The 14,478-nt window shown below is 27.1% G+C and overlaps 2 protein-coding genes across 3 annotated transcripts; one reads left to right on the plus strand and one right to left on the minus strand.

Annotated features, from left to right (window-relative positions):
• The first annotated feature begins 740 nt into the window (after positions 1-740).
• On the plus strand, positions 741-8,287 carry LOC132945832 (transmembrane and coiled-coil domain-containing protein 4-like). Its single transcript, XM_061015613.1, has 10 exons — positions 741-1,142; positions 2,421-2,732; positions 3,179-3,311; positions 3,379-3,620; positions 3,706-3,872; positions 4,382-4,717; positions 4,779-4,915; positions 5,008-5,135; positions 5,287-5,420; positions 7,502-8,287. Exons 1-10 carry the CDS (start codon positions 1,106-1,108, stop codon positions 7,577-7,579), a joined length of 1,704 nt encoding a protein of 567 aa, XP_060871596.1. The 5' UTR covers positions 741-1,105; the 3' UTR covers positions 7,580-8,287.
• A 1,039-nt stretch (positions 8,288-9,326) lies between these two features.
• Positions 9,327-12,983, minus strand: LOC132945836 (UPF0047 protein YjbQ). Of its 2 annotated transcripts, none has more exons than XM_061015617.1 (6): positions 12,731-12,983; positions 12,447-12,641; positions 11,161-11,215; positions 10,976-11,015; positions 10,419-10,460; positions 9,327-10,304 (listed from the first exon to the last, which is right to left on the minus strand). In XM_061015617.1, exons 2-6 carry the CDS (start codon positions 12,604-12,606, stop codon positions 10,077-10,079), a joined length of 525 nt encoding a protein of 174 aa, XP_060871600.1. In that variant the 5' UTR covers positions 12,607-12,641; positions 12,731-12,983; the 3' UTR covers positions 9,327-10,076. The 2 variants fall into 2 exon arrangements, with proteins under 2 accessions (XP_060871600.1, XP_060871599.1); XM_061015616.1 differs by having other exon boundaries at positions 12,793-12,980.
• Between the last annotated feature and the right edge of the window lie 1,495 nt (positions 12,984-14,478).

The raw sequence follows: 14,478 nt of genomic DNA on the forward strand, positions 1-14,478 counted from the left end.
ATGACAACAATTTGTCATTAAAAATTATTACTACCATAATAGTCACTACTTATTAATACACTACACTACGTCACTACGTGCTGAGCGAATATTTAATTTATTCTGTGATATTGCGTGGGCTTGGACCCGGATGGACGGGTTTCTATGCTCGGCATTTAATCAATTCAAATTTTTCAATTTGATTCGTCTCTTAATATCGCCTAAGGTACAATTATTGTACATTTGTATCCGCGCAAGACAACTGTTGTCCTCGGATTTCACCCCACCGACCAAACACACCCACGCAAACGTATAATATTCATAGATAATATAGATAACATGATAATGTTCTGTGATATTATTATTACCTTATCAGCGGCCGCAGCTGAACCACGGACTAAGATAAAATGGACTGGGAATGTCATGGTCGGCGGGGGTCGGGGGACCGCCGCGAAAAGGTGTCACATAGCTGATAAGAATTCTGTTCTTGAAGTTTTCAGCGCTACCGGTGGTTTTATTTGGCCACACAATTTGTATCTTGGTCCGTGTTAAATGCAGAGGGCGCTGTGAACTCCAGGAACACGGGCGACCCCCCTCCGCACTCTGACTCTTGTACACACATTCGTGGCCGTGATAAGCCGCTCGTTTCCAGTCCATTATATTATCTTAGTCCGTTAATATTATCTATGGAGCTGGACACACGTTTTATTATCTATGTTTTTTATCTATATTATTGTCCCGTGATATTATTTATCAGTTATCACTTTATCAGACTTGTGAAAATTCAAGGTTTAAAAATAATTTACCTCGGCGGAGTCGGCCGTCACCATTGAAGCCTCGCGACTGCGGAAGCGATCACAATTTATAACTCATCTAAATATCTTATCTGACGCAAGTCGCAAATTACACAACAGTAGTCGCCAGGCAGTTGTACTTATCGCTTGTTTGTCGTCTGTCTGTGTCAGTCAGTACTCCGAAGCACTTCTGTCGTATACTCGTACGTCAGTTTACGAACTTTTTAAAAGTTTTCGTTTCGTCTTAAAATTTGTCCAACGTAATTCGTCACGGCTATCTCTTACGCCGAGTTATACTGTTATTATTATGTTAACTAGTTAACACCAATACAATGGACAAATACGACAAAGCCTCTCAGCATATCAAAGGTAAACAAAGAGATAGATTTTCTGCTCAACGGAAAGACTGCCTACTGGCCCACTACCATTACCACTTCTAATATTACTTCTATTGCGCCTCAAATAATTCCCAACGATTAAAACATTCAGATTATGCATACCTACCTACATTATTTACATATTAGTCATTCTCACCAACAGGTGTATTTTTAAAAATGCCATTGCTGATTGTACTTATCCCACATATGGTTGTTAAGTTATGTACACCAAAAATAATATTATTATTTTTACTAAAAAAGAGTGTATGTGTAGAATATTGTAGAAGTTTAAAATTATAATTTATGTATTCATAATATTATTTATAATTTTCTCGTGCATGCTCTACACCTATATTTTTATTAAAATAAAATAATTTTTCGATTTTACTTAGATTATTTTGATATTAAACATTGGATATATTATTCAACTTACTTATTACCAGATGGTGTATTCTAAAATCCCCTTATAATATTTTTACTACAATTAACATTAAATATAATAAAAAACAGCAATTTTATAATTATTATTATTATTATTTTTTATTTAAAATTAAAATAGCCAATAGGTAAAACACCATAATATTATATGCTACGGTTTGGCCATATGTTTGAATAGTAGTTCATATCTGTCTCCACTGAAATAGTGAAATTCAATTGTGATTTAGTACATATACTAGTACCTACTATTATAGTATCCTTTTGGTAACAAGTATATCAAACCTGATGAGTGCTCAGGAATTTTTTTTTTTTTTTTTTGGGGGGGGGGGTTAAAAATTTAGCAAATTGCTTGATCTAAAATTAAGAAATTTAATAATTAAATAAGTACATATATATTTGTCAAGTGTCCATGTGAGGGTTGGTTGACCCCCCCCCCCCCCATTGAGCACGCCAATGATTTAAGCTATTAGGTAGTTTAACTTATTCAAATTCTAGAATTATTTCTGACTCAAATATTTTCAAGTGCTTATTGTTGTTTACCTTAAATTATTTAATTAAATTGTATAATTTTGAGTCAAAACATAATATAAAAAGTTTTAGTTAAGTTTTTTAGTTACTTTACATTTGTTATTAACTAATACTGTATACTGAATTTAACATAATTTTATGATGCCGACGTAACTGTGCAATAAAGAATCTTTTTTATTCTCCAAAATAATACAATGGCTAATTGTTGTAAAGATATACAATTGCAATTGCTTAAGCCTTATATCTAGGGAAACATTATAATTTATTATATTGAATATTTTGTGCATTTTATTTTGAATTACAGATTCTTTGAACACTAAAAATCTAGCTGAATGTCTATCACAAACAGGACGTTTTTCGTATTGTGCCTTATGTGCAACTTCCTTAAGCTGCCTATATAAATATCCTGCACATGTAGATTTTAAGTTGGACTGTTTACGTATACTATGTAATCATTTAAGACTAATGTTACAATTACCAACTATGCGAGAAATGGCCAATTGTGAACTTCCCTTAGATGCCAAAGTATATGTTCGAGCTCTTAAAAAAGAAGAAGTACTTAAAGAAGGCATGATGATTATTGTACAAGACCTTCTACTGCTGGCCATTTCAAATGGTAAAGTTTATTTTCTATTATTACTTTTTTTATTTATTGTTATTATAAAACAATTATAACTATAAAATAAAATATTTTAATATGCAAACAAAAGGATTTAAAGTAGGTAAGTATCTAACTATTTGAGTATTGTTATTAAAATTAAAGTTTGAAAATAAAACTTTTAATTTTCATATAAAAAATAGTAATTGCTCAAAAGTTTTTTTATAATTTATTTGATTTTAATTAAATAAATGTTTTTTATAATTTGAAAAATAATTAATACCTATTGAATAAATGTTTTTTTTTTAAATTTATAATATGAATAATATTAAATAAATGTACTAAATGTAATTCATTTTGTTTCCTTTATACAATATTGTTAAATAGGAAACTTTTTCTGTATCATATTAATTTAATTTAATGCTATTAAAAATACATTTTTAAATCATTGTTATATTTTTTAGGTATCTATGATGCTCGATGGAGAGTCCTTATATTATATGTTAATCGTGTGTTTGATCTTGATTTAAATACAGTAGATAATTTTGAGTTAAACGTTGTAAATTGTTTATCAAATTTTTTGCCAGTTCAAACTGAGTAAGTAATTTTGCACCTTATTTAAGTAAATATTTTGAACACTCCTTACACATATTTCAAAATTTAGACAAGAACAAGCTGATGCTGCTCGTCGTATTCGTGTATCAAAAACTAAACGTTTTGCAATGATTGGATTAGCATCGGTTGGTGGTGGAATTCTCCTTGGTTTAACTGGTGGATTGGCTGCTCCTCTTATTGGTGCAGGACTATCTAGTGTCATAGGAACATCTATTGTGGGAGCTATAGGCACAGTAGGTGGTACAGCTATTGTCGGATCACTTTTTGGTGTTGCAGGAGCAAGTTTAACTGGTAATTATTATAAGTAAAAAAAAAATAAATACAGTAACTAATTAAATTGTTTAAATTATGTATACTGAAACTATATGTATTTTAGGATACAAAATGCATAAAAGAGTTGGTGACATAGAAGAGTTTCAATTTCGTAAACTGTCAACAGATACAGAAACTGGAGATATTCATTTACATATTACTATTGTAATATCTGGATGGTTAAATGATGATATAGAAACCAGCTATAGTCAACCTTGGAAATATCTTCGAGTATTAATTCATTATATATTATGCATTTATTTTATTAAATATATTATAGGTACACTTTAACAGGGTCATCTCCCACAAATATCGTCCGTCATGAAAATATATTTCTACAAAATGTCCTCTCTACTGTTCTATAGTATCAATAAATTTATAATTCCATAATTCCTGCAAATATATTATTAGCAAAACTCCCTCTGAAAAAATGTGTTTTTGTCAGCAGATACAAAAAGTATTTTAATTCTTTTTTGAATAAAAACCTTTCAAACAGGACATACTTAGTTAATTCAATATTCATTATAAATAATAACTATTTTACTGGACATTATTTAGATAATGTAAATTAAATGTATAACTGTCTATAATAAGTATTTCTGTTATAATTGTTTTGCCATTTTATTTAAAGTACCAATTTAACAAAATTTACATACTATTCAGAATCACAAATACTTTTTTACAAATATCTGTCACACAGTACATTTTAATTCATACATTAAATTCAACTTCATTTTTAGGACAGCCCAGAACAGTATTATCTACGATATGAATCTTCTTATCTGTTGGAGTTTGGAAAAGCTATGGAATACTTTTTTAGTTTTGCTGTTTCTGTAGCAGTTCAAGAATCTTTGAAGTATACTGTACTCTCAGGCCTGATGGCAGCTATTGCATGGCCTGCAGGAATTTTGGGATTGGCCTCTGTCATTGACAATCCATGGGGTGTGTGTTGTCGACGATCAGCACAAGTTGGAAAACAATTAGCTGAAACACTACTTACACATAGTCATGGTAATCGTCCAGTAACATTGATTGGTTATAGCCTTGGCGCTCGAGTTATCTATTATTGTTTACGTGTAAGTATTTATTATTTAAAATAAAATGTAATATGAGATTTACAGATCTATTCTATTTTAGGAAATGTCTCAAAGAGAAAAATGTCAAGGTATTGTCCAAGATGCTATCTTAATAGGCACTCCGTGTACTAGAAACTCTTCAGATTGGAACAAAATTACAGAAATTGTGGCTGGGAGAGTAGTGAATGCATATTGCAGGTATACTTAATATTTAGTCAATCAATTGTAATTGTATAATAAATAATAACAATAATATGATAATTATTAATTTATTTTGAATCAAATTTTAGGAGTGATTGGTTCCTGAAATTCCTGTATAGAACACTTTCTATGCACGCAAATGGAGTAGCTGGTCTTCAAGCTGTTCAATCAGTTAGTGATAGAATAGAAAATATTGATTTGACTGATATTGTTTCAGGTAATAATTAATAAGTAATAACTACACATCAACCATGGTTTAGAATTTATTTTTAAATAAAAATTTAATTAATTATGACCAATATTGTTTTAATTATAAACAAATCTATTTCCTTAAAATCTTTAGTATTAAATTCATTTTTAATTTGTAGGACATTTTGAGTATCCACAAAAACTGACGGAGATTTTAATGTACATTGGAGTTAATGTAGATGCATCGGCAAAAGTTCAATTAATTACTACACAATCTATGCCGGAAGGAATGTCAGAAAATTTAAAAATAAATGTGAGTTTATCAATGTTTAAAAAATTAACTTTTTTACCCGCCATTACCCATCTCTGGGTATGGAATTTTTAAGAGGGACTACTAAATTTTTTTAAACTAAAGAAACGATATTTAATAAGGTGGGAAAGTGGGTGTCGATCTGCTGTACAATAGGTTACAAGTGGGTCACTGTAATGGATAGTGTTGAATTTGAATTCAATGATATAATATCATAGTATAGAAAAAAAGATTCTGAGCAGAGATCTGTCAGCCTACCTAGGATATTTTATATTACCTATATTCATATTGTTACTATTAGAACGGTAGTCAGTTTAGTTATCATTCTTACTATTTTAATATTTTTTAACTGCTATTGTAAAATATAGTAGTCTTATATTACATTTTCTTGCTTTTTGACCCAACAAATAAAACTTCGTTGACATTTATAAAAAAAATAACTAAAAAAATTAAAATTAAAAATGTCAATAAATAGATCAAATCTAGTCAACTTATTTTTAAAATATTATCTAGTAAAGGAATTGATAAAATAAACATATGGTGTAAATTTCAAGTCTCTACAGTTATTGGTTATTGATTTACATAAAATAAGAAAATCGCTACATGAGAAATTGAGAGACTATCCTATGTTGTAAATATTTGAACTTCTAACGCTCATAAAAATTAACTTTGAATTTTAGAGATTTTTTTTTGATAAAGGTATACAAAGGTATGAGGAATCTTGTATTAAATTTTCAAATCTTAGCTTTATAAAGAAAAATTTTTATGAATTTTTTATTCAAAATAATTTGCACATTTTCCTGATTTTTACATATTTTGTCAAATTTTGAACTTTTACTGATAACAAAAAAATTGCGATCATGGATTTTTAATAATTTTCAATTAACAATATATTAAGAGCCTTCAAGTATTTTTACCCAACATATATGTATATGTATTGACATTTATAGAAAAAAAAAACTAAAAAAATTGGAAACTTAAAATGTCCGTAAACAATTCTGAACAAATTAAAATATTTAGAAAATGCTAATATAAACAACCAGTAAAAATTTCATGTATCTACAATCATTTATACCAAAAACCAAAATCTATTTAGTGTAAAAATTACTGTTTTCTCTTAATTTTTGTTTTGTTTTCCCTGCGCTTTTGATAATTATTGGGAATTTTAAATTGTGTCCTCCCAAATGCACCAACTAGATTCACTTTCCCATTAAACAAGAAACTGTTGAAGGAAATCAAAGCAATTTTACTGCCCCAAACACAAAAAAAAACACATCATTATAAAATCAATACTTTCAACGCTCTGCTCAGAATCTAAAATAAGCATTTTAAGAGCACAGCAGAAATTCTACTCCTAACATTTACCTGAAAAAGTTAATGATAGGTGGTCAAAAAAATTGGGGGCCCCAAGGTTTTAACCCCCAAGCCCGGATTTCTCTCCCCACGGCCATGCACTTTAACCTAAAGCGTACATAGGCAATTGCTTAATGGTACAACACCAATGATTTCATTTCATTAGATTAATTGATTCATATTTCTGGCTACTTGAATATTTTTAATATTCTATAAATAATCAATGATTCGTTTTTGATTTCATAACCTGTACTCTGTAGCATTTAGAATTATATGTACATATTAAATCCATTTTTTAGCATTGTTGTTTCTTCTTCCGGCTTTTATAAGAGTTTTTTCTGCGATGGCTAAAATCACTTCACTTTCAATTTTGTTCTATGACTTTCCATTTTTATACTACGACAATTTCCACCTCTTTTTTGTATCTATCTTTATTTTTTCTTAAAGCTACGGCATTTCAGTTTTGCAACTCATCATAGAAATGAGTGTGAATAATTGTCCTTCTATGAGACTGCAGTACAAATATTGTGCTAATCCATTCTGTACTAGTTTTAGTCTATAAAAACAAAGGAATGTATTATGCAGTAAAGCTAGTTTCTACAGGTCATACAATCTAAAAAGAAAAATACCTAATATTCAATTTATTATATTTTAGCAATATTAAATAATAATGACTTATATTAGGTATGTTAAATTATTTTATGAAATTAATACATTTTTTTATTATATAGGATAATTATACTGTCAAAAAATCAAAATCTGTAATTGATCTTACAATTATTGACACCAAAAAAAATGAGGCGCAATGACTGTTTTATCTGGTAATACATATCGAGCTTATTTCTTCACTTCAATATCATATTAAACAATATTTTAAAACTTGTTTACGAAAAAAAAATTTACTATTGTATTGCAATTTAAAAGTTTGCATGAATAATTTATAATAACATGGTGCTTTAAAAATTATCGAAATTAGTAAATCATTTAATATATTAGGCATAAATCAAAATTTTTTTAAACATTCTTTTGAAGGAGCTTATTTTGAATTTTTAAATTTTTAATTACATTAATAAACAAATTATTTTTTATAAATCGGTTTGATAAAATATTTTTTTATAAAATATTTTCTTATATATTATATATTTAATAAAATAAATAACTATTAAAACATTATATTATCAATAAAAAATAATATTTATTAACTTCTAAACAGCTAAAAACGATTAGATGATAAAAAATGTATTTACTGTTGGTGTTCCTATTACCATTAATAACATGTTGTCATGTTCCAAAGATTTAATATCAATCAATTTTTTATGTTTATTCCTTAAATTGTATCTTTAATTGGGGTATTATGATAAATACACATGACTTTCCAATAATTGAGATCACAATGTTATACTTATTGTTAAATTCAATAACAAAGACATATTATCTTTAGTTATAACTTATAACCAGTGCCTCAAGTTTGTGCTGTTTTTATAATTCTCTAGCCACCTGTTACTAGCTTTAAATTGTTTGTCTCCTAATAATTTAGTAAAATGTTCTGCTTTTTTTCACCATATTATGACCCTCAATACTGACATAAGCATCTTGCATTTCTTAAACCATATTCACGTATTCTTTTTTTGCGCTCGAATATTCTCTTGCGATCACTTGAAAAGTTCAAATCAGTTTCCCTTCTATATTTTATTATCGTAGATAGTGTACTTGCTGGTATTAAAAATTCTTCATCAATATCCTTCTTCTTTCTTCTAATTTTTACTGATTTTAGCATTCTTTGTTTTTCACCAATGTTAGTAAAAGTATAAGTTTTTTTTTAATTACGGGAAATCTGATTTTACAACAAGTAACACAACTGTACACATGACCGATAAATTTCAATTGACAATACCTAACCGTATGAAATCAAACACAATTGATTTAGTTACTTTATTGTTTGATTTCTAATTAACTACTACTCAAACCACAATAGAGAATAATTGTTTATGTCATTAAAAAACTTTATAAATATTTATTAATTGTTAAAAATTATAAAAAAAAAAAGTTACTAAGAGAAAGTATAACGAATAAATTTAGTAAGTAAAAAGTTTTAAAGCATTCCGTGCAATCTCAACCATTTAGAAATATACTAATTATTTAATTTTACTGTCATTATACAATATTTTTAATTTAACATTAATTAATAATTAATATAATTATGTTTTGTATTGATATTTATAAAAGAAAAAAGTTGTTATCTATTAAGTTATTATGGTATAATTTATTTATCTAGAACTATACATTTAATTTTCTGTTTACATGGGAAGTATAACTATAAATTTGGGAACATAATAATTTAACTCTTATAAATTATTTATTTCACTTACAATTTATGAATTGGGTATTTTCTTTAAATAAATGTTTTTTGTTTGTTCACTATTTTACACTGTTGTTCATACTATATAATAAACAAGCAACTGTGTGTCCTTTAGTTGGTTACTATTTTAGTACTCTGTTATAACTATTATGTATAAATTTACACAAATAATTATATAAAAAATAAAACAATTACAATTTGATTTTTAAATTTTTTTTCAAATATATTTTTAAAATAAGCAATTTTTTAAATTGTAATCAAGATATTAATATTTATCTAAAAACGGACGTTTAAAATGATTTAGTAAATCAAATGTATGTTACAACATTTATAGAATACCATAATTTAATTTTTGTACAAAAATTATTATACAATGCATCACACTGTCACTGTAAGCTATTAAACATGCCTTGTATATTGAGTAACATCATTACGTCTAAAATTGGAAAAATAAAATTTAAAATGAATACAAAATTAAATTAAATCACGACTAAGTAACAAAAAATAAAAATAAATTAACTTAAATAAATATTTAAGAAATTATCGAATTAATATTTTGTGTTAACTTTTCAAAACGTCCTATATTAACTTTTGTGTTGTAAGCGTGACTTATTTTATATATGGTAATTATTATTAAATATTTTAAAGGTAACAATATGTCATTTATGTATTTTCACTGTTTGTTAAAGTTTTATTGTATAATATATTATAAATAATAGTATTTATATTATATGTTTTCATGTTTTTTTTTCTGGAATGTGTTGTTACTTTTCATAATGCACTTGATTGAAATATTGAATAAACTAATCATGATGGGGTACAATAACATTTGTTATAAAAGTGCTTATATTACATTTGACTAGAGGCAGCGGCAAACAGTTGTATCTAATTTAATGTTGGATGTGATGTCTATAATTAACATCCTTCTGTGAATATATTTAATGCGCCTAACTGCTTAATGAAGCCATAGGCGAGGACGGAGACATTGGTGATCGGTTACAATCACTTGCAGATGAATTTGGTGATCCATTTAATGTAATCACTAGCTTTCGACTACCAGCTTGATTTCGATGCTCACACAGCCAAATACCTTGCCATGTGCCAAGATTCAATTTTCCTTCAGTTATGGGTACTGTTATTGATGAACCAAGAAAACATGCTTTTACATGGGCGGGCTAAAAATAATAATAACAGTTTATTGAGTATTTTAATAAAATGAAAATATGTTTATTATAAAAAGCTTAAGTAATTTTAGAGAAATTAGTTTTTTAAAAAAGTAATTAATTTACCATGTCATCTGGTCCTTCACACGAGTGTCGATAAGGTAAACCCTAAAAATAAACATATTGCACATAATTTATAGTAGTTAATAAATATGTGAACTATATACTAAATTAAAATGTCTATAAAAACTAAACAACTGTACCAAATCTATATTCATCCCAAATACCAATTTAAATAATGGTTTTAAATAATAAATATCATTATTATGGGATATGTTTTTACTTTAAATGATATATTTTTGCATTTTAATTAAAATTATGAAATGTATTCTAATTTATCTTAATCTGTATAAATGACTGCTTAAGTAGCAGCTGAACTCGTATGAATTAAGTTTAACTGAATCGAACAATCAATAAAAATGTATGGTTGAAAACCACAATTTTTTTCTTGTATTTTTTACCAACACTTATACTGAAGAATTATTATTATATACATATAAAAAATTATTTAGGTAGTTTCGGAAGCCTCAAGAAATGTATTAGTTTTACATTTAGAATTATAAATTATAATATTTAATAATCATTTTAAACTTTACTGTCTGCTAGTTTTTATCATTACTTACTTCTGGTACAATTTTATTCAACATCATCTCCATATCATCTCTAAACAAATAATTTAACATGTTTATTATAATTTTTCTATAAAACAATAATTTTTAATAAAATCTGAATAAAATGGAAATCTTTTAATTTGTTCCTTGCCATTTTATTTCCAACAGATTTTAATAGATATGTATATCATTCTTACCGAACATTTGGATCCCAACTTTCATTAATGGCAAGGCTAGCTGATGTATGCAAAACTAAAAAAATTAAATGTGAATAATTAATAATTGGTTTATTTAAGTAGATACCTATGTATGTTCTATGTTACCAATGCTTTTCTTTCTTTTTATTCATGTTTTTTTATATACACAAAAATCCAAAAAGTCAACCACATTTTTACCTCATTTTCCCTAATTTTTTTTTCTCAAAATGTTCCATAATTTTTACAATTTTTAATCATTCGTTTAATTTTTCTGTGTATGTCTTACCAATGTCACAGAAATGAGTGCTAATACTGATACAATTTAACCAAAATTCTTAATTTTTTAACATTTTATCTATTTTAGTGAATAAGCAGAATTTTTACTGATAAAAAAATTGTATAGATGGCTCATCTTTTTCTAATAATGAATGTAAAAAAGTGAAAAATTCAAATGTGGATCAAATCAAGTTTACATTTTGATACAATAAGTCTAGGCATAAAGTAGATGGAAAATGGGGTAATGCTGTTTTAAAAGTTGGTAAATATTCTTATTGCTAAGTTAGTTGACTTTTCGAATTTTCGAGGTTATTGGAAAAATGAGAAGACATTGGTGGTACAGAATTAGGTATTAGATAATTTATTTAAGTCTAAATGGATATAATATTTACTAATAATTAATTCAATTCACCAATACACCTTTAAAGAAATTAAAATTAGTGAGACATTAACATAAGAAATTATAAAAGCTGTTATGTAATTATACATTAATATTGCATTTTAATTTAACGTTTAAATGACATTGAACGGATGAAGACAATTTATATGTTTTATGACTCTATTTAAATATTGTTATAATATATGTTATGAATAAATTTAAAAATAAATAACCTTATACATCATTTAAAAATCATAGACAAACAAATAAATAATTTAATACAATTAATTATTCAAGGTAGGTAATCAAGTTTAATGAAAAATACCAAGTATAGGTAATTTGTGTGGAGTACAATTTTTATATGTGCTTAATATGTAAGGGTACATGTATTAAAAATCACAATCCCATCATTAGAAACACTCAACTTGAAAATGGCATGAAAAATGTACTGTATCGACTATTTATTATCAATCAAAATATTAATATCTGTCACTCTATATTGACTATAATAATATTATAGTACTTATATGTTATTATTTGTGATGTAACTACTGCTGAACAGTTACGCAAATGATTTATGGGTATGGAAATCGGCAGCTGAGTGTAGGTATAGAATATTTTAAACGCTTACTTTGTATGTGGCATAAACCAACAGAGAATTGAGATATTTCTGGTATTTGTTTAAGAATTTCTTCAGTTACTAAATGTACGCCCCTGTGTTGTGGTCTTAGATTAATTTTGCGTTGAAACCACGCAGAGCCAATTTGGATTCCTCGACTCGATGATGCCATTCCCAAGTATTTGCATTCACAACAAAAATTATAGCCTGTCGGTAAAACATGCAATATTATAGTATTCACAATAATATATTAAACACATTCGTTTTCATAATTTAATAATAAATTGTTCAGTTACAATATAATAGGTAGGCAAGTGAATAACAAATTAGCCGTCTAAAGGACAAAGTTATCACTTACAACGGTCATCGCTTAGTATACATTTCGTAGTGTGCGTTTAACGTTTAAAGTCCAATGCATGTAGATAAAATAAATAAATGTGTTTGAAATTCACAAAAAAAAACACGAATACGGAATAATTCGTTTGATTTCGCACTTGACTAATCTAAAAAGTAAAAATTTCCAAAAGACGAGATTACACGCAAAAAAAAAAATGTATCAAAACAAATTTTCAGACAGTGTGACTTTGGGAAACACTAAATTCCCATTTTCCGATAGTGGTTTTGCCAACCGTCACAGTAACAGCGGCGGGGCGCCGGTGCAGCGCCAATAGACTTTTGAATTTAACAAAAATTGACTGTCGATACATTTCATGTTTTATGTATTGTAATAATAATTTATAACACACGCCACCTGATTCGAATCGCGAAATTAAGCCGCATACTTTTTGCTATCATGTCATATTGAAATATTAGACATAATTCGTTCAAATTTACAATTCACAATATTGTACAATTACAAATTTAGATGATTAGTCCGCAACTGACCAGACACGGGTCAGTGGTACTTGTATACTATAATATAGGCGTTTGGCAAATAATAGGTACACAAATTAAATGCAGGACATGTAAATCAAAACAATCGTACCCATAATAAAACATATGTTGAATTACATAATATTTTATTATATAGATTTATTTTTTGATTACCACATGGTAGGTATGTTAATGATGGCTGGTCAAAATAATAAAGTAAATTCATAAAAACAACAAATATAAATTTGGTTAGTCAAACGAAGTAAAAAAAAATGTTAGACTAGTTCTATATTATTCTGCAGCAGAGGTACCTATTCAAACTTTTTCATTCCACGGCTCCATCGTTTCTTCAAAACATTTTGGCGGCTCTCAAATTTTTAGTATAAGGACACAGAGTGAAAAATACATTTTAACGATTAATTATTTATAATATAAATATATTGGTGTATATATGTTACAAATAAATCAATATTATATCCAGTGGTCGAAATGGCTCAAGTTGCCAACACTTCGAGCACTTATTATATCAAGATAACAAATTTATTAGTATTTAATTACGAGTAGAAAACTGAAATTAAATGTCTAATGTTTACAATAAAATAATACATAATATTATATAGCCGCGACGCACAGACTGTTGCGGTACAGTTTTGAAAACCGCCCAACACGTCTATAAAATAAAACTATAAAATAGTACCTAAACTCAGTAGACTTATCATACATATATCATATATATATTATATAAATTATAGAGATATAAGTATACAACATAATATACCTATAGAGCGCTGATTTTTATGCAATTCCATATGGTATTTTCCTTTTCACGTTTATGACATCTTTGTCAGTAATCTTTACAAATTCTAATATAGTTTGAAGCTCTAACATCGATCTCTTTCGCATTATACTGCATATTTAATGGTTATTACACATTTCTGTATATTTTGATAAGATTAAAAATGCATATCAGAGCAAAAATGTATAAAATAATATTTTTTCAAGCATAAAATTGAATTATACATTTTCTAGACACTATAGTAATATAATAATATTATTATTATTTTTAAACAAAACCCTTCAACGGTTATATGGTTGTTAGCTGCGTACAGTTTATAGTGCATATTCTGTAGGCACTTATAAGTTATAATTGATTATTGATTATTCATTTTCA

This window comes from Metopolophium dirhodum, chromosome 5 (genome assembly GCF_019925205.1).
Source record: "Metopolophium dirhodum isolate CAU chromosome 5, ASM1992520v1, whole genome shotgun sequence".
Taxonomy (NCBI): domain Eukaryota; kingdom Metazoa; phylum Arthropoda; class Insecta; order Hemiptera; family Aphididae; genus Metopolophium; species Metopolophium dirhodum.

What these genes read in the sequence shown, in the direction of transcription:
- LOC132945832 (XM_061015613.1), top strand. Translation starts at nt 1,106, where the DNA reads ATGGACAAATACGACAAAGCCTCTCAGCATATCAAAG. An exon ending in ACTGCTGGCCATTTCAAATG is followed by an intron (nt 2,733 to 3,178) that starts GTAAAGTTTATT and finishes TATATTTTTTAG; the next exon opens with GTATCTATGATGCTCGATGG. An exon ending in CAGAAAATTTAAAAATAAAT is followed by an intron (nt 5,421 to 7,501) that starts GTGAGTTTATCA and finishes TTTATTATATAG; the next exon opens with GATAATTATACTGTCAAAAA.
- LOC132945836 (XM_061015617.1), bottom strand. Translation starts at nt 12,606, where the DNA reads ATGGCATCATCGAGTCGAGGAATCCAAATTGGCTCTGCGTGGTTTCAA. An exon ending in AGTTGGGATCCAAATGTTCG is followed by an intron (nt 11,016 to 11,160) that starts GTAAGAATGATA and finishes TTATTTGTTTAG; the next exon opens with AGATGATATGGAGATGATGT. An exon ending in GTGAAGGACCAGATGACATG is followed by an intron (nt 10,305 to 10,418) that starts GTAAATTAATTA and finishes TATTATTTTTAG; the next exon opens with CCCGCCCATGTAAAAGCATG.